This window comes from Ochotona curzoniae, unplaced genomic scaffold (assembly GCF_017591425.1).
Source record: "Ochotona curzoniae isolate NIBS_2020 unplaced genomic scaffold, NIBS_Ocur_1.0 contig_2404, whole genome shotgun sequence".
Classification (NCBI taxonomy): domain Eukaryota; kingdom Metazoa; phylum Chordata; class Mammalia; order Lagomorpha; family Ochotonidae; genus Ochotona; species Ochotona curzoniae.
In genome coordinates this window covers 3139774-3162736 of record NW_024465451.1, presented here as the reverse complement: position 1 = coordinate 3162736, position 22963 = coordinate 3139774, and the positions used below count along the sequence as shown (strand labels likewise).

Below are 22963 nucleotides of genomic sequence, written 5' to 3'. Positions count from 1 at the left end.
TTGTGCTTGGAGAGCCTCCTTGTCCACAGTGCTAAGGGCTTTAAACAGGAAGCATGACAAAGACAGGGAGAAAAATTTTTTTAATTAATTTATTTTGGTGGGCTGGGTGCGGTGGCCTAGCAGCTAAAGTCCTTGCCTTGAATGTGCCAGGATCCCATATGGTTGCCGGTTCTAATCCCGGCTGACCTGCTTCCCATCCAGCTCCCTGCTAGTGGCCTGGGAAAGCATTCGAGGACAGCCAAAACACCTGAGACCCTGCACCCGCATGGGAGAACCAGAAGAGCTCCTGGCTCCCGGCTTCAGATTGGCATAGTACTGGCTGTGTGGTCACTTGGAGAGTGAATCATCGGATGGAAGATCTTCCTCTCTGTCTCTCCTCCTCTCTAAATATCTGATTTTACAATGAAAATAAATAAGTCTTTAAAAAAAAAAAGTAGAGCTGGCTAGGAAGTGAGGGGTGCAGGAATGGTGGGGAGGGCAGTGCGATGGCTCACTGGCTAAATCCTCGCCTTACAAGCGCCAGGATCCCATGTGGACGTCAGTTGGTGTCTTAGCTGAGGTCATCAGCCCTCTGGAAATCAGATTCACTGAGCCAAAGGAATCCTGTCCTGGGGAGGAATGGAGCATGCCGAGGAAGGTTATAGGTGGGCTCAGGAGGCGGGAGGAATCAAGGGTGGCAGGCAGGATGTGTAGCCTGGTACTTCAGGGCCTCCGTGACCTCAGCACCTGCAGACAGGCAAAGAGGAAGTGGCTGCCACCCCGTGCCCCAAGCCAAAGGCACAAGGAGGCCTGCCCATGAGGGCCTCCAGCCCTGCCTTCCTGCAGCGCCCCAGTCAGCATGGCTTTTTTTGGTCCTCATCATTACACAGCCCTGGGAGCCAGAGGCAGTTGGGGGGGGGGGGGCGGGTGCGGATGGCACAAGCCCAAAGGCCTCAGTGTTCTCATCAACAGCATGGGCACCACGCCCCCTGGCCCCAAAGGAAAGGGGCAGAAGGAAGCAGTGGGTGACGGAGCACGCTGCAGCCTTCCCTGCACACTTCCTTCCACCCGCATCCCGAAGGCCAGCCCGCACTGTCAGCAGCTCCCACACCTTCTGCTCCACGCAGAACCTGGCCATCCAGGCTGGCTCAGGGATGCCGGACACAGCCCTGGGAGGCTGGCGTGCCAGGCTGGAGCTGCAGATCCTCATGTCCGTACCAGTGCTGAACCTGCTCAAGCTGGGGCCCACTGAGTCACCCCGCCTCCCCTACCAGCTCAGTCCCCTTGGCGTGGGGGCAGGGAGCGGGCTCCAGTGAACAGGAAGTGCTGCCCCAGCTGTGCGGGGGGGGGTGGGGAACTCACATGAGACTGTGTCACCTCAGCTCAGGCGGACACACACACACCATCACATGTTCATCTGTGTTCTGTTTTCCTTCTGTCTCTCTCAGTCCGTCCCTCACGGCGTGAGCTCCAGAGCCGGGCCTGGCTTCACCCACTGGCTCAGCTGTTTCCTGGCTGGGTGACCCTAGGCAAGCTGCCTGGCGTCTCCAGTGAGACTGAAGAAGAATGGCACCCCCGGGGGAAGGGCTGCACGAGGGGCTGGGAGCTCCCTAAGGGGCAGTTCTGCCTCTTTCTGGAGTCCAGCGCCCTGGCCGGGACTGCTGGCGGGGTTGGTTGGAGCTGGGACTCCACCAGCAGCCCTGAGAGCCAGGAGCTCAGGAGCTTCCTCTGGGTCTGCCAGGTGCGTGTGGGGTCCCAGGGCTTTCCAGGCCACAGGCAGGGAGCTGGATGGGGAGTAGAGCAAACAGGACAAGAACAGTCAGCCATATCACTCCAGGCTTTTTTTTTTTTTTTTTTTTGATACATTAAAAAATTGAAACAGGGCTGGAAACAGAACCAACCCAGCAATTGCAACCACCAGCTGATAGGGGCGATGGACTGTACCGGGCCCTGTACTTGCAAGTACATACAAGAATCTGGTTTGGGAACACCTCAGACAAAGTTTCTTTGGGGATCTCCCCAATCGAACTGTTCGACTTAGAACCCACGGTCTGCCATGGAGAGCGAGTGCCAGAGCCGAGCCTCAGACGGAGCAGTGGAGAGCATACCCAGGTGCACATGAAGGATATGGCAGTCCATCAGAACTTGCAGGGGACACCTGGTACCACAACAGAGGACAGAACAAATCAATCAACTACCCCAGCCATGTGTTGGCAGTGAAAATCTAGGCAAACAGAGACTCTCAGGTGGACTATGTCAATCAGCGGATCCTGCAGCGACCTCATAGTGCTTGGAGTGGCAAGATTGGCAGCAACTCATAACTGGTGAACTATCAAAACCACTTGAGCGAGACCCTCGGAGCATGGCCCCCATCGAGGACCTGGGATGGGTGGGAGACTGGATGAGGCTTCTCCGTTTATCTCCCCCTTCACCCCAGATACAGAAAAAAAGAATGTGGAAATAATAGTCTTACCCACTTTCCTATAGCCTTTGAAACTTTGTGCCCTAACTATGTAGAGATTGTCAAAAATAAAGAAAAAGAAAAAAATGCCAATTAATTAGCATAAGAAATCAAACCCAGGGGCCCAGCGTGATAGCATAGTGGTTAAAGTCCTCACCTTGCACGCACCAGGATCCCATATGGTCGCCAGTTCTAATCCCAGCCACTCTGCTTCCCATCCAGCTCCCAACTTGTGGCCTGGGAAAGCAGTTGAGGATGGCCCAAAACCTTGGGAGCCTGCACCAGCGTGTGGGAGACCAGGAAGAAGCTCCTGGCTCCTTGTTTTGGATTGGCTCAGCTCCAGCCGTTGTGGTCACTTGGGGAGTGAACCATCAGACAGAAGATCTTCCTCTCTGTCTCTCCCCTCCTCTCTGTATATCTGACTTTCCAATAAAAAAGGAAGGAAGGAAGAGAGAGAGAGAGACGGAGGGAGGGAGGCAGGCAGGCAGGTAGGAAGGAGGAAGTCGAGCCCAGGAGGGTCGGCACCATGACAGGCTAACCCTCCACCCTATGTTACTGGCATCTCCTAGCAGTGCTGGTTCACGTCCTGGCTGTTTGACTTCCAATCAAACTCGCTGCTCATGGCCTGGAAAAGCAGTGAAAAATGGTCCAAATCCTTGGGACCCTGCCCCCATGTGGGAGACCGGAAGAAGCTCCCGGCTCCCTGCTTGGATTCGCTCAGCTCTAGCAGCCATTTGGTGAATGGAAGGTCTTTTTGTCTCTCCTCTCTATAAATCTGCCTTTCCAGTAAAAATAAATAAATATTAAAAAGACATCTGGGCCAACATTGTAGCGTAAGGAGTTGAACATCACTTACGATGCCAGCATCCCACATGGCTGGTCTGACTCCAAGTACCGGCGCCCCTGCTGTTCACGTGGTCTCTGCCTGGCTCTGGCCCGGCCCAGCCTTGGCTTGTTGTGGCCATTTAGAAGGCGAATCAGCTGAGGACGGAAGAGCTCACCCCTTTCTCTCCCTGTAACCCTACCTTTCAACAAACTCGATCTCAAAAATCAATTTTCAAAACTCACCGACATTCCCATCCCCTCCATACATGTTCACACTTCAACAATTGCCTCACAAGGACACACACCAGCCACTCACACCTGCTCCTGCACACAGAATCGCAACACAAGACCAAGGGCAGACACACACACACACACACACACACACTCAAGTAAGGCACAGTCCCTGCCATTCTCTCAGGGTATCCTTACACACGTTTTCCCACCTACATAACTGCTCAGGCCTGCCTTCTGCGCACACTGGGAGCTTGGGTTGTTTTTTCACGCCGCCTGCACACCCTGCCACGTGCAGCGATGCTTGCTCAGAGACACAGGTGGCCGGGACTCCGGGGTACACATAGCCCCCCTTTTCGACCCCTGCACCGCCTCGCTGCAGCCAGCCTGACTCGTTCTCCCTGCTCACTTCCCCTGCTGTGATAAACTGGGGGTGGGGTTCCTCCAGAGCTGGAGAGGGGACAGCTGGGCCAGGATGGGGCTTGCTCTGATGACGTGGCGCCGGCTCACCTGCAGGCTGGCCACGCCCTCTGCTGGAGAAAGCTTAAAGGAGCCGACGATGCTGACCTCACCAGGGCGGGACCTTCCCTGCTCCTCTGGTGGTGAGTGGGGCTGAGTGGGGCTGAGTGGGGCTGAGTGGGGCTGAGTGGGGCTGAGTGGGGCTGGGAGGGAGACCACCTATTCCAGGCCCCAAATCCTGAGCCAGTCTCCCTAACAGTTGCTCACCCAGACAGCAGGTGAGGGACCTGGGTGTCCCCTGCACACCTCTCTCTCCTGGAACATCACCCTAGCATTTTGCGAGCTGGGCAGAAGGCCCAGCTCTGATTCAGCCTAGTTGTCCCTCCTCTCCAGGTCTCCCAGTCCTTATCTCTACCTGGCTGGTTCACACCTAGCTCCCCCAAGGGTGAGAGAACTAAGGGACATGGTGGGGGCAGAAAGCTGAGGGGGGACGGCAGAGAGTCAGGTCCAGGGAGTTCCAGCTGACTTCCTGGGTGGGGCCAGGCACCCCCTGCTCCAACCTCTCCAATCTTGTCATCTCCCAGAGGACCATACAGAATCAACCCATCCCTGACCACTGTATCGAAGTGGGCTGGACGTCACCATGGTGGGCAGGTGGCAGGAATGGAGGGGATCGGGGAGGCCCCGCGACATCTGCAGGAGCCGCAGTCTGACAGAGAGCTCTGGCTGCGCAGTGGGGCATTCAACTCAGGGCTCCAAGACTAGTTCCTGGGAGAGGCACAGCCAAGCCACCAGGGCTCCAAGTCAGAAGAGGGCACAGTTCCTAGGCTGCAGGGGAGACTCTCCCGGCCTGGGCCACCACACATCCGTCAGCCCTGGGCGTGTGCCTGCCACCTGACTGTCACTCTGCATGTGTGTGCATGCCGGTGCGTACCTGGGTTGGCCTCGAGCCGCTGTTGACGTGACCGTGTGTGTAGCTGAGGGTGTGGGCAATGCTCAGGGAGCAGCCAGGGTAAGTCTCTCCACTTTGTTGCTGGACCGGAATGCCACGGATCTGCAAACTGCAGAGGTAGTGCAGGTGTGGCCGGGTTAAGCAGCATCTTGTGACACTGGCGTCCCACAGTGGAGTTCTGTTCAAATCCCAGCTATTCCACATCTGGTCTCGCTCCCCGACACTGCATCTGGGAAGGCAGCAGTGGTGGGTCCCTGTCACCCATGGAGGAGACTTGAATGGGGTTCCAGGCTCTCGGCCTCAGCCTGGTCCAGCTCTGGCTGTTTCGGGGCCTTTGGGAGTGAACTAGTGGATGGAAGATACTTTTTCTCTATGCTACTTTTCAAATAAATTAATTAATAAGCTTTGAAATGTTTAATTAATTTTATTAATTAATTCAACTGATGTTTAGAGTGAGAGAAACAAGGAGTGGTCTTCCATCTGCTGGCTCACACCTCAGATGCTTGTAACAGCCAGAGCTGGGCCAGTCCAAAGCCAGAAGCCTGGAGCTTCTTCCAGGTCTTCCACATTGGTGCAGGGGCCATTAGCAGGGAGCTGGAATCAAGAACAGCAGAGTGGGCCCAGCGCCTTGGCCTAGGGGTTAAAGTCCTCACCTTGCACAGGCCAGAATCCCATATGGGCTCCACTTCCCATCCAGCTCCCTGCTTGTGGCCTGGGAAAGCAATTGAGGATGGCCCAAGGCCTTGGGACCCTGCACCCACATGGGAGACCTGAAAGAGGCTCAAGGCTCCTGGCTTCAGGTCCGCCCAGCTCCAGTCATTGCTTGCAGCCACTTAAAGAGCGAATTAACGGATGGAAGATCTTCCTCTCTATCTTTCCTCCTCTGTGTATATCTGACTTCCCAATAAAAACAAACAAAAAAACAGAGCCAGGTGCCCCAGTGCAGGATGCAAGGGTCCCTGACCTGGGGCTGACAGCGAGGCAAGGTGCAGGCGGGGACTCTGGGGCCGAGGTCAGGCTCCTGGGGCCTCCAGGCGTGAAGCCGCCCGTGGCCTGGCCACAACCAGCAGCAGCCGGTAGCGGGCGGATGGCGCTGTCATCCTTGCGAAGATCAGGGTGCACTGGAATCCAGCTCTGCTGTGCACACGCCCTCGGTCCCGAAAACTCAGAGCCTGAGCGGCCCCGCGCGGCCGCGGATGGAACTAAATCCCTGGGGCGCCGCGGGGTTGCGGAGGATGGGCGTGGCGGCGCCCCCTGGGGGCAGCACTCGGCATTGCCGGAGGACTCCACCTGTGCAGAGGCAGTGTCCTGCGCTCTAGGGGTTCAGCACCCCAGACTGCGACCCCAGAGGTGGATAGAGAATAACACTTTCCAAATGCTTCTTGTCCAGAACAGAACCTGAGGTTCAGGGAGACTGAGTCAGTAGCTGTGTGACAGTAACCCAAGTGTGTCCTCGCCTAGACCCATGGGAGTGTAAGTCTGGAGAACCTGCTATAAGCCCATTACCACAGGATGCCCACTGGGCTCGGCGCTGTGGGAAGCAGGTGAAGCCACATCCTTTAGCACCTGTGTCACTTATAGATGCCAGTTCAAGTCTTACCTGCTCCAATTCCAATCAGGCTCCCGGCTAATGTGCCTGGGAACCCAGCAGAAGATGGCCCACGTGCTTGGGCCCCTGCACCCACTTGAGAAATTCAGATGAAGCTCCTGACTCCAGCTTGGCCCAGCTTTGGCTGGTAGGGCCACCTGGAGAGTGACCCAGTAGATGGAAAACTGCTCTCCCTGACTTTAAGTCTGCCTTTGAAATACATAAATTGTTAAAAGAAAACCCACAGAAACAAAACCTGAAGCTCATGATAAAACACCATGCATTAATGCAGGCAATGTACTTAATCTTTTTATTTATTTATTTTTTAAAGATTTAGTTATTTTTATTGCAAAGTCGGATAAAAAGAGAGGATGAGAGACAGAGAGGAAGATCTTCCGTCCGGTGATTCACTCCCCAAGTGAGCGCAATGGCTGATGCTATGCCGATCCGAAGCTGGGAGCCAGGAACTTCCTCCAGATCTCCCACATGAGTGCAGAGTCCCAAGGCTTTGGGCCGTCCTCAATGCTTTCCCAGGCCACTGGTAGGAAGCTGGATGGGAAGCAGGACTGCTTGAATTAGAACCAGAACCCATATGGGATCCTGGCATGTGCAAAATGAGGACTTTAACCACTAGGCTACTGCACTTGATCCTTAAGTCTTTTCTTTTTTTTTACAAGATTCATTTATTGGAAAAACAGATCTACAGAGAGAAGGAGAGGCAAAGAGAAAGCTCTTCAATCTGCTGGTTCACTCCCCAAGTGGCAACATGGCCAGAGCTGAGCTGATCCAAACCTAGGAGCCAGGAGTTTCTTCTGGGTCTCTGAAGCAAAACACCAGCTGGAGCAGCCATGCCCCAGTGCCTCCCCAGCCCCAGCCATGCTGACAATACACACAAGGGGCCTTGTTTGCCGGGTCACCTGTGGTGGCATACAGGAGAGGGCTGCACAGCTCCTGTTTCTCACTGAAGAATTCAGATCTGGGGACGGTGTGGTGGCATAGGAAGCTAAGCCGCCATTTGCAATGATGGCAGCCCTCATGAGCACCGGTTTGAGTCCTGGCTGCTTCATTTTATTTTTTTAAGACTTATTTTTTTATTGGAAAGTTAGATATACAGAGAGGAAGATCTTCTGTCCATTGGATGGGAACCGGAGTCACTGGGATTAGAACCGACACTCCATGGGATCTCCCGGTGCATACAAAACGAGGATTCCAGCCGCTAGGCTACTGTGCCAGGTACCTAGGCTACTTCAGTTTCTTTCTTTCTTTTTTTAAGACTTTTTTTTTTTAATTGGGAAGGCAGATATACAGAGAGGAGGGGAGAGACAGAGAGGAAGATCTTCTGTCTGATGGTTCACTTCCTGAGTGAGCGCAACAACCGATGCTATGCCAATCCGAAACCAGGAGCTTCTTCCGGGTCTCCCACATGCTGGAGCAGGATCCCAAGACCCTGGGCTGTCCTCCACTGCTTTCCCAGACCACAAGTAGGGAGCTGGATTGGAAGCAGGTCGGCCGGGATTAGAATCGGCAACAATATGGAATCCTGGCATTCAAGGCAAGGACTTTAACCGCTATGCTATCTCGCCAGGCCCAGTACTTCAGTTTCTATCCAGTTCCCTGCTAATGACGTGGGAAAAGCAGCAGAGAATGGCCCAAGTGCCTGAGCCCTTGCATCCACATAGAAGACTAAGCAGAAGCTCCTGGCTTCAGCTGGCCCAGTCTTGGTTGTTGTGGCCTTTTGGGGTTTGGCCCTGCAGATGGAAGACCCTGCTCTTTCTGTCTCTATTCCTCTTTCTGTAGCTCTGTCTTTCAAATAAAGTAATTTTAAAAAGAAAAGAAAGGACCCAGAGCAATGGCTCAGTGGCTAAATCCTCTTGCCTTTTACACACTGGGATCTCATATAGGTGCCAGTTCCGAGTGCCAGCTGCTCCACTTCCCATCCAGCTCCCTGCTTGTGGCTTGGGAAAGCAGTCGAGGATGGCCCAAAGCCTTGGGACCCTGCACCTGCATGACAGACCACGTTTGCCCAGTTCCCAGATCGCCTATGTGCTGGTTGAAGAGGCTCCTGGCTTCAGATCAGCTCAGCTCCAGCCTTTGTGGCAACTTGGAGAGTGAACCAGTAGATGGATGATCTTTCCGTTTGTCCTCTCTGTAAATCTACCTTTCCAATAAGAATAAATGTATCTTTTAAAAAAAAAAATAAGAAGAACCCTCAGATCAGAGAGAGAGAATGCTTGCTGAGTAGCCAAGTTGACTGAAGAGAGTACACGTGAGTCCGGCTGCCGGCCCTTAGGAACACTAGCTCACGTTCCAGCTGCTCCCCTCCGAATCTAGCTCTGCTTGTGGCCCGAGAAGGCAGTGGAAGATGGCCCAAGCCCCCTGCACCAGGGGGAGACCCAGAAGCTCCTGGCTCCCGGCTTTAGATCAACTCCCCTCTGACTTTTGCGGCCATTTGGGGAATCAACCAGCACATAGGAGATCTCAGTCTCTCTCTGCAAAAATCTGGGTGCAAGTCATGCCAGGCTCGACCACAGTATTCCTCGGCAGGTGTAAGATTGGGACTGGGTGCAGGTTTGGTAGGGGAGTTGTGGGATTAGAACTGGTGGCCATATGGGATCCCGGAGCATGCAAGACGAGGACTTTAACCACTAGGCTACCATGCCGGGCATTCTTTTTATTTATTTATTTATTTATTTATTTTTATTTTATTAATTTTATTGCAAAGGCAAATGTACAGAGAGGAGAGACACCCACTGTCTCATTCCCCAGATGGATGCAACAGAAGATGTGAGCGCCAGCATGCCTGGCAGAGCAGGGACCCACAGACCAGAGAGGCTGCGCTTCGCCGCCTGGCTTGGTGGGGAGGCTGACAGCCTGGCTGTCCTTGGCCTTGATGGAGCAGCCTGTGCCTTTCTCATCCATGCGGCACAGGCTGCTCAGTCCCCCCTCCCCCAGCCTCGGCTGCCTCAAGGCCGGAGCTAAGCTCTCCCTCGCTGCTGCTTCGCCGTGCTCATCGCACCACTCAGCCTGGTGGGGGGATGGCATCATATTCTACTTCAGCTCTCTCCCCGGGAGACGCTTCTAGCCTCCTCTGCACCATGAGTTTCTTGTGGGCCTGGGCCAAATAAGGCCATTTGCTCTGACAAAGGCCTGGCACTGACCCAGCGGGGACTTGCCAAATGATCTGAGTCCTGGCCCTTGCTTAGCTCACCCTGCCTGGAAGATGTCATTGGGGCCCAGGCAGAGGTCGGCTTCCCTGAGCCAACTGGACTGCCTGGTGGTGGGTAGCCCTGCTGGTCCTGTGCTCAGAGGGCATCTACTGTTGCCTGAGCTGGCCTGGGTGAGTTGGGGTAGGACCATTCTTCTTTCCTTCCTTAATTCATTCATGCAATGATTTGCCCCACATGCTAGTCCCTGCCAGCCTCTAGGGACCCTGCAATGAATTAAACACACAAAATCCCTTTCTCTGGAAGGGTTCCCTATTCTGGTGGGGAAAGCAGAGGAGGAAGGAATTGAAACAAAACAAAACAATATTGTGGCCAAACATTGCTGTACAGAGAATACACGATTGAGGGGGCAAAATAGGTAATACAGGCCTGTGGCACAGCGGGCTAAGCCACCGCTTGAGATACTGTCATCCCCCAGTAGAATGCCCATTGGAGTCTGCGATACTGCCTGCTTCTGATCTAGCTTCCTGCTTATGCGCTTAGAGGATGGCCCAGGGACTTGGACACTGCCATCCACATGAGAGACCTTGCTTCGGCCTGGCCCAGCCCCAGCTGTTGGGGCCACTAGGAGGACGATCCAGTGGAGAGACAATCTCTCACCCTATCTCTCTTTGTAACTCTGCCGTAAAGAAATATATGTTAGGGTCTGGTGTGATGGCCCAGAAGCTAAGTCCTGGCCTTGCAAGGGCTGGAAGCCCATGTGGGCACTGATTCATGTCCTGTCTGCTCTACTTCCCATTCAGCTCACTGCTTATGGCCTGAAAACAGTAAAGGATGGCTCAAGACCTTGGGAGCCTGCAGCTGCATGAGAGACCTGGAAGAAGCTCCTTGCTCCTGGCTACAGGTTGGTTCAATTCCGGCCGTTGCTTCTACTTGGGGAGTGAACCAACAGACAGAAGATCTTCCTCTCTGTCTCTTCTTCTCTCTAGAAATCTTTCCAGTAAAAATAAATAAATCTTTAAAAGGAGGAATATATATTGATTTATTTGAAGGCAGAGTGGTGTGGGTGGCAGGGGTGCAGGCACTTGGGCCATCTTCTGCTGCCTTCCAGGCACTCTCACAGGGGGCTGGATCTGCAGTGGAGCATCTGGGACTCAAATCTGTGCTTACAGGGGATGCTAGCATCATAGACAGTGGCTTAAACTGCTGCACTATGATGCTGGACCTCAGGCACTCTGTCTTTTGAATAAATAAATACTTCTTTAAAAAAGGTGGGGCTTGGCATCATAGCATAGCAGGCTAAGCCTTGGCCTGTGGTGCTAGGATCCATATGGGTTCATACCCATATGTTGCTCTGTTTCCAATCCAGTTCCCTGCTAATTGCCTGGAAAAGCAGCAGATCATGACCCAAGTGCTTGGGCCATTGCACCCGCATGGGGGACTTGGAACAAGCTTCTGGCTCCTGGCTTCAGACCAGCTTAGCTCCACTGGGGAAATGAACCAGTGGATGGAAGGCCTCTATCTATCTATCTAAAACTCTGCCTTTCAAATTAAAATAAATCAATATTAAAAAAATCCAAGAAAGGAAAAGCAGACATCCGGGGCAGGGACCTGCTGAGCCAATGAAGCTGGCTGAGAACTGAAGGGAAAAGGAGAGAAGCAGGGACAGGATGAGCTGAGCTGGGTGATCCAGGCTCAGCCAACAGCAGGAACAGAAGCCTAGAGGCGTAGGAGCATCTGGGCTTGGGAACTGAGGTCTAGAACTCAGAGTCAGAGCTTGCTGGGGTGGGGTGGTTAGGAGGGAGCAGTCAGGAGCTGGGGCTGCCCATGGTCTTGGGGAACTGCCCAGGGTCAGCTCCGGGGCTGTGCTGGGGGGCACGGTCAGGCTGACCCTTCCCAGTGCTGTCCTTGCTGCCCCGTTGCCTGGCACCCACAGCAAACAGTGCTGCAGGCAGGCGGGCCCTGCTCCCTCCCTTCCTCCCTCCCTCCCTCCCTCCGGGCTTCTTGTACTGGCAGCAGCTGTCAGAGGACCAGCAGCTGAGGCGCTGCCAACCTCCTCTGGGGTGAGGGGGAGGGAGAATATTTTGGGGGCTAAGTCAGAAAATGACCAACAGCCTCAGAAACCCGAGGTTTTCTTGTGCCTACCTTACAAGGGCGTACTGAGTCCCGGGGGTGTTAGTCTCCCACTCCCTTCTGAGAGCTGAAAATACATAGCCACACGCACAGGCTGATGAATGAAACCGGGCACAGGCCCCAGCCACACGCAGAGGACACCACACACAGCTGCTTGGGAGCACCACCCAGTTCCCTGCAGCTCCCATCGCCCCATCCCACCCCCGCCCGTGGGGTACCCACTCTCATCACACACAGGTCTGTGGGCCAGTCACTGTAGTCCCCAGCTTCCACCGCACAACAGGGGCCACCCTGAGACCCCCCCAGCCACACAGCCCATCCCCTGCCAGCCAGAGTCTCACATGGGCATACAACCCCCTCTACCCACCAGACTCAAAACCATGTTCCTGGGACCCGGATCACACAAGCCCACCTACATCCCACAGCCCTGCTCCCAGCCCACCTGCCAGGCCTCCTGGATCAAACAGTCGGATCCAGTCGCAGCGTTCTTCCACACAGAATAAAAGGCCACCCTGGACGCACAGCACCAAGTGGAGAAAATAAATCAGGTTAGGGGAAGACTGATTTGATCTGGCAGAAGGCGGGCCAAGAACCTGGGAATGGAGTTCTGTCTGGAAGCTGAGAGAACCTCAGCAGGGTAGGGGTAACAGGTGGACCCCCAACGAGAGTCCCCAGGGAAGACAGCGGGAAGCAAGGCTCAAGTTTACATGTCTAACGCCCTCAGTGGGCCTCTCATCATCTTTTCTGAACCCCGCCCCACCAGGGGACCCCAGATTTGTCTCCAGGGACACGAGGGGTGGCCTCTATGCCTCCCCCCCAGCCCCGCCCTCCCAAGGCCGCCTGCGTCCAGCCCCTCCCCTCCGCGACAGCTGCCGGGCACAGCGCTCTTCTGGGAGTCGGCAGTGTGGCCGTGCGCCAACCCCCCTGCACCGGCCGGGGTCCGAGGGCGCCCACCTAGCCAGTCGCCTGCGGGAAGGCGGGTCCCTGGAGACCCCCTTCCTGAAGTCCTGTCCCCCAGGGCTGGAGATGCTCTAAGGGTCCCCGGACCCGAGGGAAGGGAGAGGAGCGAGGTACGGGAGATCTCCGGCCTGGGCGCGTCTCCGAGATGTGGTTCACCGCCCCCTATCCTCCATCCCTCCTGGGTGAGGAGGGGAGAGGAGAGGAGGGGCAGCCTCTTCCCGCCCCTAGGGCCGCCTTCCCCTCACCCCCACACTCCCCTGCGGCCAGGAGCCCTGGCCAAGTGGGCGCGCCCGGCCCGGGGCCGGCGGGATCCGGTGTCGGCTGCAGCTGGCAGTGCGGCGGACGAGGGCGCGCCGGGCGAGCGCCACCGGGCCGCTATTAATAACGCGGCCGCGCAGCCCCGGGGTCGCACAGCCATGGCCAGCCCGGAGCCGGGGCGCACCGGGGAGGGCGCCGCCCAGGCCGCGAGGTAGGACCGTCCAGTGGGAGAGAGGGGTCCCCTCTGTCGGGAGCGGGTCCTGGGCGCATCCACACCCCTCGCCGCGGGCGCCCCCTCTGCTCGCCGGTGGGTGGGGTGGTGGTCCAACCTGGGTAAGGCTGGGGCGGAGCCGCGGGGAGCTGCTAAGGGTCCCCGGCACCTCCGCCCCCCTCCCCCAGCGGGGTGTCTACGTCCCTCCCCCTCCAACGGGGAGCGTGAAAATTAACCATTTAGGGCCTGTGGCATCTGTCCCTCCCCTGCCACTAGGCCCATGGACACTAACTACCAGGTTCCCTTCGTCCTTCTTGGCCAAAGGTGCCTGGTGCTGAGGTCACCAGCTGCCGGATCCGCCCTGTGGAAGCCACTTGGTGTGAGGCTGGGCACCTGCCTGCCTTAAGGCCTTAAATGAAGTGTCTGCTGAGACAGCCGGCTCTCTCCTGGGAGTGGAGTGCAGGGTGATCGGCTGTCCAAACCAGCTTCATTCCCCAGCTTAGTAGGGAGGCACCTGTGGCCCAGGAACTGGGGGGAGAGCTTTTCCTTGTCTTCAGATCAGACAGAGGTGCTGAGAGCTCCTAGCATACCAACAGAGGTGGAGGTACAAAGATCTAGTGACACTAGGTCACTATGATACAAGGGGACACAGGGGTACGCGACAATCACCCCGATAGCTGAAGGGGCAGTCGTGGACACACATAAGTAGACACAGCCCAGCCATGGTCCTCATGGACCGCGCTGGGGAGCCACTGGTGTCCTCTGGGGACAGGGACAGAGTGGCAGAGGTCAGGAGCCCCAACTAAACAGGTCCCGCCTTCCCTGGTCCTGGCTGGAGAGGCAGCTGTCAGGAGGGGGTGGCCTGCAGCTCCAGCTGACGCCCCAGGTGGCTGACACAGGGGCAGCTGGATGGTCAGCGCCCTGCTTTCCACCTCCACCCAGTGTGGCCACTCAACCTTGGGCCAACTTTCAGCCTGCAGCGCAGCGGGCATGCATCTGCCTGCCTTCTGTAAACCCCACCCTGGGGTGCCCTGAGACCGGAGACAGGAGGCCTGGGAGACACTGCAGAGCAGGGCTGGAGGAATAGTAGGCATTGCTGGGTCAACAGACATGCTGAGCTGTGTATATTTTTTTAAGGATGTATTTATTTGTTGCAGTGAGAGAGGGAGGGAGAGCAAGCTTTTTGTCACCTGCTGGTTCATTCCCCAACAGCCCCAATGGCAAGAAAGTGGGAACCTGGTATTTTCCTTTTTCTAAAATATAGATTTATTTTATTTATTTTTAAATGTTGTTTACATACTTGAGAGGGAGTCTCAAACAGCCCACTGATTAGAGTGGGGAGGGTTGAGGTTATATAGGAAGGTGGATGGGACAAATGCTTCCTTTTTTTTCTCTCTCTCTCTCTTTTTCTTCTATATCTGCAGGGCGAGAGGTACAAGGGGAGAAGGGAGAGAAGAGGAGGGGACTGCTGTCAAACTACATCAGCACCTGGGGATGGGGGACAGTCATGTGATGACGCCCTAGAGACCCCGAGAACGGGGAGTGTTCCGAGGGTGTTATTTGAATGGCTTTTGCAATTCTGAGATGTTGTTGGTTTCTTTGCTTGAGGGTTGAGAAAATCTTTCCAAGGTGTGTTGGCTGACAACGTCCATCCAGTGCGTCCACATTGCAAAGCTTGGCCAGGATAACGATCCAACCTGTTCTACTGTCCGTCCTCTGATGAGAAACTTGACGTCCTTTGCTGGCGTAGATGAGCTGGCCGTCATGTCCTCTGTGAGGAACCTAGAATTGTATCCGGGTCTCCCACATGTATGACAGGTGCCCAAACACTTGGCTCAGCTCCTGTTGCTTTCCCTGCTAATGTACCTGAGAAGGCAGCAAAAGAGGGGCCCGTCTGTTGGATCTCTCCATGTAGGAGGTCCAGGTGGAATTCCTGGCTTTGACCTGCTGATGTTGGTCATTTGGGGAAGTGAACCAGAGGATGAAGTTTCTGTTTCTCCCAATTTCTGTCACTCTACGTTTCAATTAAATGAAGAACGCCAGAGAAAGAGGGAGAGGAGTCTTTTCTAAGTGAGAATCCTGTGAAGTGCTTGGAGCAGTGCCCAGGTGGGGGCCTGGGCTGGAACAGGACCCCAGGGAGTGTGGGGTGTGGGGTGAGGGTCTGATGCAGGGAGCTTCACCTTCTTGGCCAGCGCAGGGCTGTTTTCCAGCCAAGTGGTGCTCCAGTGGCTGGAGCATTGAGACACAGAACTCAAGAGTTGCAGGTGTAAAATGCGAGCAGATGAGTCTGCCACAGTGCCATGGCAAGCTAACCCTCTGTGGCTCTACATCCCATGTGAGCTCTGGTTCATGTTCCAGGTGCTCCACTTCCCATTCAACTCCCTGTTAATGGCCTGGGAAAACCTCAGAGGATGGCCCAAGGCCTTAGGATGCTGCACCCACATGATGGAAGACCTGGAAAAAGCTCCTGGCTCCCAGCTTTGGCAGCTCCTGGCCATCTATGGCCATTGCAGCCATTTGGGGACTCAACCAGTGAATGGAGATCTCTCTATGTCTCCTCCCATACCTTGTAACTCTGAATTTCAAGTAAGTTGAACTGAATCTTAAAAGAAGAAGCTAGCAGGTGTACTGCGGTAGCAAGCCTTGGGTGGGCTCCAGGAGTAACACACAGGCTGAGGTTAGGGAAAATGGGCTGGAGTCACACATCCGAGGGAGGCGGCAAGTGGAACCCCATGATTTGCTTTATGCCGCAACAAGCCACTGGGGGCACTGCAGAGAGAAATGGACCAGGAAAAGAAACAAAGTGTCTCATTCGTGGGCTGGTACGAGAGTGCCAGGGAGAGCTGATGGCTTGGACGAGGGCCCTGGCAGTGCCCTGGAGAAGGCCGGCATGGAGCCTGGAGGCGTTTTGAGAGCAGTTCTGTTCTCAGTGCGTTGGCGCTATAGGAGAGGGGAGGAGCCGCTGAGGGCTTTCTGGCCTCATCTGGGGAGCTTGGCGCTTGTTTCCTCGAGCTGCAGATTGCAGATCCTGGCAGCGGCTGGGGCGGCAGAGAGAACAGAGCCTGGCAGCCCTGGAGCTCGTGGTGATGACCCCCTTTTGTTTGTCTTTAATATTTATTTTTATTTAAAAGGCAAAATTTACAGAAAAGGAGAGGCAGAGTGGTCGTCCATCTGGTGGTTTACTCTCCAAATAGCTACAAGGGCCAGAGCTGTGCTGGTCTGAAGCCAGGAGCCGCGAGCTTTCTCAGGGTGTCCCACATAGGTAGCAGGAACTCGAGTACTTGGGTAATCTTCTGTTGCTATCTCAGACACATCAGCAGGAAGTTGGGTCAGAAGTCAGGACTTGAACCAGCACCCACATGAGATGTTGGCACTGTAGGCAGAGGCTCAGCTGGCTACGCCACTGCACTGGCCCCTAACACTCTCTTCAATTGGAAAAGCTGAGAAGATAGAGAATGTTCTAGTCTGTTGGTTCACTTGTCAAATGCCCTTAATGGGCAGGTCTGGGCCAAAGTGTGGAACGTATAATTCAGTAAGGATGGAAGCACCTGTAGCTTCTGGCACCCACACAGGAGCCAGTGCCACACGGATACCGGAAGGATGAAAATGTTTCTTGAAAACCATGCTAGAGGCTGGCACCATGCTTGGTTAAGTCTCTGTATGCCGCACTGCCATCCCATTGGGGCGCCAGTCCAAATCCTGATTGTTCCCTCCCTTCCTTCCTCCTTGCCCCTTCTTCCTTCCTTCCTTCCTTCATTCTTCCTTCTTTTTTCTTTCTTTTAAAAAGTGCATTTTTATTGGAAAGGCAGATCAGATTTATGGAAAGGGGAGACAAAGATCTTCCATCTACAGTTTCCCTCCCCAGATGGCCACAGTGGCCAGAGCTGAGTCAATCCAAAACCAATAGATTTTTCCAGGTCTCCCACCCAGGTGCAGGGGCCCAAGGCCTTGGTCCATCCTCTGTTGCTTTCCTAGGCCACAAGCAGAGAGCTAGATGGGAAGGCAAACGTTGGGAACAGGAACAGGTGCACATTGAGGATCCTGGCACTTGCAAGGTGAGGATTTTTTTTTTTTTTAAGATATATTTATTTCTTGGAAAGTCAGATATACAGAGAGGAGGAGAGACAGAGAGGAAGACCCTCCGTCTGATGATTCACTCCCCAAGTGAGCACAACGGCCGATGCTATGCCGATCCGAAGCCAGGAGCCAGGAACTTCTTCCAGGTATCCCATGGGTGCAGGCTCCCAAGGCTTTGGGCCATTCTCAACTGCTTTCCCAGGCCATAAGCAGGGAGCTGGATGGGAAGTGGAGCTGCCGGGATTAGAACCAGCGCCCATATGGGATCCCGGGATGTTCAAGGCGAGAACTTTAGCTGCTAGGCCTCGCCGCCAGGCCCAAGGTGAGGATTTAGTCATTGAGCCATCACACCAGACCCAGCCTGCTCCATTTCTAATTCAGGTCTCTGCTAAGGGCCTAAGAAAAAGCAGAGGAGGGTCTGACATGGTAGCCTAGTGGCTAAAGTCCTAGCCTTGCATATGCCAGGATCCCATATGGGTGCTTTTTCATATCCCAAAGCAGTTGAGGACAACTCAAAGCTTTGGGACCTTGTACCACGTGGGAGACCTGGAAGAAACTTCTTGCTCCTGGCTTCAGATCAGTTCAGCTCTGGCCATCATGGTCACTTGGGGAGTGAATCAGCAGATAGAAGATCTTTCTGTCTCTCCTCCTCTCTGTATATCTGACTTTCCAATAAAAATAAATAAATAAAAAGAAAAGAAAAAACAGAGGAATGTGGCCTGAGTGCTTGGACCTCTGAGCCCACATGAGAAACCCAGAAGGTGTTCGTGGCTCCTGGCTTCAGCCTGGTCTACCCCGGCTGCTGTGGCTATCTGGAGAGTGAACCTGCAGAAGCAAGATTCTCTCCCTCTCTCTCCCTCACTCTGCCTTCCCTCTCTTTCCAATAAAAAATAAATCCTTAAAGTAAACGAAGACCCTGCTACACTCATGTTTAGTCTCTTTTATAAGTGATGCACCCTGAATGTCTGAATACCTTGAGCAACTTAATTCCTTTTTGATTGTTATTTATAGTTTATTTGAAAGGTGAGTACAGCACAGACACACCCGGGCCATATGTAGGATGGAGTGGGCAGGAAGGGAAAGGCGGGAGAATTTTTTTTTTAAAGATTTATTTTTATTATTTTTTATTGGAAAGGCGGATATACAGAGAGGAGAGAGAGAGGGGAAGATCTTCCGTCCGATGATTCACTCCCCAAGTGAGCGCAACGGGCCGATACTATGCCGATCCGAAGCCAGGAGCCTCTTCCGGGTCTCCCACGCGGGTGCAGGGTCCCAAAGCTTTGGGCCGACTGCCTTTCCGGGCCACAGGCAGGGAGCTGGAAGGGAAGTGGGGCTGCCGGGATAGAACCGGCGCCTATATGGGATCACGGGCGTGCAAGGCGAGGACCTTAACCACTTGCGCCACCGTGCTGGGCCCATGGGAAAATTTTTTCTGCCTGTGCCTGGGAAGGGGAGCTATTAAACAGTACTGCCCCCAGGGAAGAACTTCCTGGGGTAGGGGTCATTTAACTGATAGATTAGGCAGGTAGAATTCCAATCAGGAGGTGTGGCTTCCGGCTCAGGACTCTAAGCTGGCTAAACCTGGTTACCCGGCTGTCTCATTTCATTTATTCCTCCGAGATTTCTGACCCTTAACTTTTTCCTATTGGAAAGTCAGATATACAGAGAGAAGGAGAGACAGAGAGGAAGATCTTTCGTCTGATGGTTCACGCCCCAAGTGACCGCAACAGCCGGAGCTAAGCTGAACTGAAGCCAGGAGCCGAGAGCTTCTCTTGGGTCTCTCATACAGGTGCAGGGTCCCAAGGCTGTGAACCATCCTTGACTGCTTTCCCGGGCCACAATCAGGGAGCTGGATGGGAAGTGGGGCTGCCGGGATTAGAACTGGAGCCCATATGGGATCCTGGCATGTTCAAGTCAAGGTGAGGACTTTAGCCACTAGGCTATTGTGCTGGACTCTGGTTTGTTTTTTTTTTTTTTTAAGATTTATTTATTTTTATTGGAGAGTCAGATATACAGAGAGGAGGAGAGACAGAGAGGAAGATCTTCCATCTGATGATTCACTCCCCAAGTGACCATGATCGCCGGTACTAGCCGATCCAGAGTCAGGAGCCAGGAACTTCTTCTAGGTCTCCCACATGGGTGCAGGGTCCCAAGGCTTTGGTCTGTCCTCGACTGCTTTCCCAGGCCATAAGCAGGAGCTGGATGGGAAGTGGAGCTGCCTGGACTAGAACCAGCTCCCATATGGGATCCTGGCGTGTTCAAGGTGAGGACTTTAGCTGCTTAGGCCACACCGCCGGGCCCCGGACTCTGTTTTTAATTTTTAACTTTCCTTTTAATATTTTTTACATTGTTGAGAAGGCTGCACACCCATGTGGGCTAGGCCTCTGTTAGGGTGGGAAGGATCAAAGGATGGAATAAAATGGGTAGGTCAAATGATTCGGTAAGGAAAAGGGGTTCTTCCTTGCTGTCAAACTACATCAGCACCCCGGGGATGGGGGACAGTCATATGATGACACCCTAGAGACCCCGATATGGGGAAGAATGTTCCAAGGGTGTTACTGGAGTGATTTTGATAGTTCTGAGATGTTGTTGGCTTCATTGCACCAGGGTTGAGGAAATCTCTCCAAGGTCTATTGGCTGGCCAAGTCCATCTCAGTGCATCTCCAGCCCCACGAGGAACATGTGGCAAAGCTTGACCAGGAGAGTGATCCAACCTGTTTTGCTTTCCTTGACATCCCCTGCAGGTGTAGATGAGTTAATTGGCATGTCTCCTGTGTGCATCTGGGTATGCTGTCCCCCTCACAGGCATCAGTAACTCAGGAGGCCCATGCCATCCAAGGTTGGACCACGTATATTGTGATTTTCCCTGTGGCCAGGGTTTGAGTCCGGTGATCTAGTTGAAGAGTCCCCTAGAAAACCTCACCTGGAGTGACCTCAGACTTTACCCATGTGTGCCAGCCAACTAGTGCAGTGTCAGGTTCAATCTGACATCTACACCAGCCAATACACATACTGGTGGATGCAGCTGCCTGGTCAGCTCTGCTCCAGCCCATCTCTTACACGAACTGATGGGTGCTGCATCTTAGCTCAACCCAACCCACCCCAAGTCCTGGCCCTCCAATATGCCAATGGGTACTGCTGTCCTGTCCAACCTGGCCTGCCCCCAGACCTGGTTCTCATGCTCACCAGCAGGAATAGGGCAGTGCCTACAGTTCCCTTACCAGGCTTGTTCCCAGTCCCAAATCTTGCACCTGCCATGGCTCACGTCTAGTCCCAGCACTTGCCAGCTGTTGCAGCAGCCTAGCCCAGCCTAACCTGCCCCAAACCAGCCCAGATGCCACCTGATGGGTTCTGTAGCCCTGCCCAGACCAAACCACCCTTAGTCTCAGCTCTCCTGCTCACTAGTAGAAGCAGCTTCCTAGCAGGGGATTCTGAAATTCTCTCCCAGCCCTGGGTATTATGAGCACTGAGAGGTACTGCAGCCCAGTCTGACAGAGCCGGCCCCCAGGCGTGGCACTTACCAGAGGGTACTGAGGCTAGTCTAACTGGCCTGCACCCATTCTGACTCTCGCCAGTGGGTGGTACAGCCTAACCAAACTTGCCCACCCTCAGATCCGGCTCTCATGTAACCTGGCAGGTGCTGCAGCCTAATCTGGCCTGTTCCACACCCATTCTGGGTTTTGCAAGTGCCAGTGGCCCCCAGGATTGGTTTCGAGGTCATCATGAGATGCAATCATAGGCTGCTTGCTGACACGAGAAGTCAATAGTGTTCCGGGCCTGGCGCGATGGCGCAGTGGTTAAGGTCCTCACCTTGCACGCCCGGGATCCCATATGGGCGCCGGTTCTAATCCCGGCAGCCCCACTTCCCTTCCAGCTCCCTGCCTGTGGCCTGGGAAAGCAGTCGAGGACAGCCCAAAGCTTTGGGACCCTGCACCCGTGTGGGAGACCCGGAAGAGGCTCCTGGCTTCGGATCGGCATAGTATCGGCCGCTGCGCTCACTTGGGGAGTGAATCATCGGACGGAAGATCTTCCTCTCTGTCTCTCCTCTCTGTATATCCACCTTTCCAATAAAAATAAAATAAATCTAAGAAAAAAAAAAAGAAAGCCCAAAACCTTGGGACCCTGCACGCTTGTGGGGACCCAGAAGAAGCTCCTGGCTCCTGGCTTTGGATTGGCTTAGTAAAGCATTTACCATAGGGTCTGGCACAAGGTGAGCCCTTCATAGATGCGATTCAGGGCTGGCATTGTGTGGAGTGAGCTGAGCCATCACTTAGGACACAGGCCTCCCTTGTCGGAGCACCAGCCTGAGTCTCCGCTGCTCTGCTTCCTGCTGTGTGCCTGCTAAAACTGCAGAAGACAGCCCAAGTGCACAGGGCCCTGCCACTCACATGGGAACTTCTAGCTACTGGCTTCCGCCCGACCCGGCTCAGAAGTTGGGACCATTTAGGGAACGAACCAGCAGAGGCAAGCTCTCTCCTACTGTGTCTTTCACTTTGTCTTTCAAATCAATAAATGCACAGATTGTTTTAAATACATACATTTTTAAAATATTTATTTATTTTTATTGGAAAGTCAGATATACAGAGAAGAGGAGAGACAGAGAAGAAGATCTTTCATCTGATGATTCACTCCCCAAGTGAACGCAATGGCTGGTTCTGTGTTGATCTGAAGCCAGGAGCCAGGAATCTCTTCCAGGTCTCCCACATGGGTCCAGGGTCCCAAGGCTTTGGGCCGTCCTTGACTGCTTTCCCGGGCCACAAGCAGGGAGCTGGATGGGAAGCGGAGCTGCCAGGATTAGAATCGGCACTCAAATGGGATCCCAGTGCATGCAAGGCAAGGACTTTAGCCACTAGGCTACCATGCCGGGCCCACATTGGCTTCCAACAAGAGAACATTTCATAGGAGTGAGAGATGTGGTTTAACAGCACTTGATGTGAAAAGGCCTGAAGAATTTTAGCTAAAATTAGCACTTGTCAAGAATAAGATGGGGTTGGGAGGGGTCGGTGTTGTGGCACAATTGTAGTGTCCGCATCCAATATCAGAGTGTCTGGGATGAAGTTCTTCCTCTATTTCTAATCCAGGGTGTTTTTTTTGTTAATTCACCTGGTAGTCAGCAGCACGTGAAGGCTCAAGTGCTTGGTCCCCTGCCACCTACATGAAGACTGGAATGGAGTTCCTGGCTTGTGACCTTGGCTTGGCCCAGCCCTGGCTGTTGCAGCCATTTAGGGAGTGGACCCAGGATGAAAATGTCTCTGTCTCTCCCTCTCTCTCTCTTTTTCATAAGAATAAAGTCAATGGGACTCCCAGGCAGCCTGCAGGGGAGCCCTGGGCGCCTCAGTGGAAAACAGCACCCCAGGTTTTTGCCAAGGTACCACTTTTCACTGCTCATCACCAAGAGACAGTGATGACCTGGAGACTTCTGGAGGCATTGGACAGTGTGTCGTGTGTGGAGCACCTGGAGGATAAGCTTGGTACCTGGAGGTTGGCTCCCTGGTGATGCTGTCAGGACTGGGGGCGTCTAGAAGGGAGCACGGAGCCCAGCAGGTGGTCATTGCAAGGAAGGCTTTACTTCAGCGGCAGAATCTTATCAGGACCTGGCACACAGGGGCACGACTGCCAGTGTGTGCGTGGTGGGGGAGGTTCCTGTCCTGGAAGGCAGGCCAGT

At 54.2% G+C, this 22963-nt stretch overlaps 1 protein-coding gene across 1 annotated transcript in view; it reads left to right on the top strand.

The window, feature by feature from the left end:
- Window positions 1-13168: 13168 nt before the first annotated feature.
- The window catches only part of SYNC (syncoilin, intermediate filament protein), a 28248-nt gene continuing 18453 nt past the window's right edge, over window positions 13169-22963 (top strand). Inside the window, 1 exon segment of the mRNA XM_040974146.1 lies at window positions 13169-13256. Coding sequence (XP_040830080.1) covers window positions 13169-13256 — 88 coding nt within the window.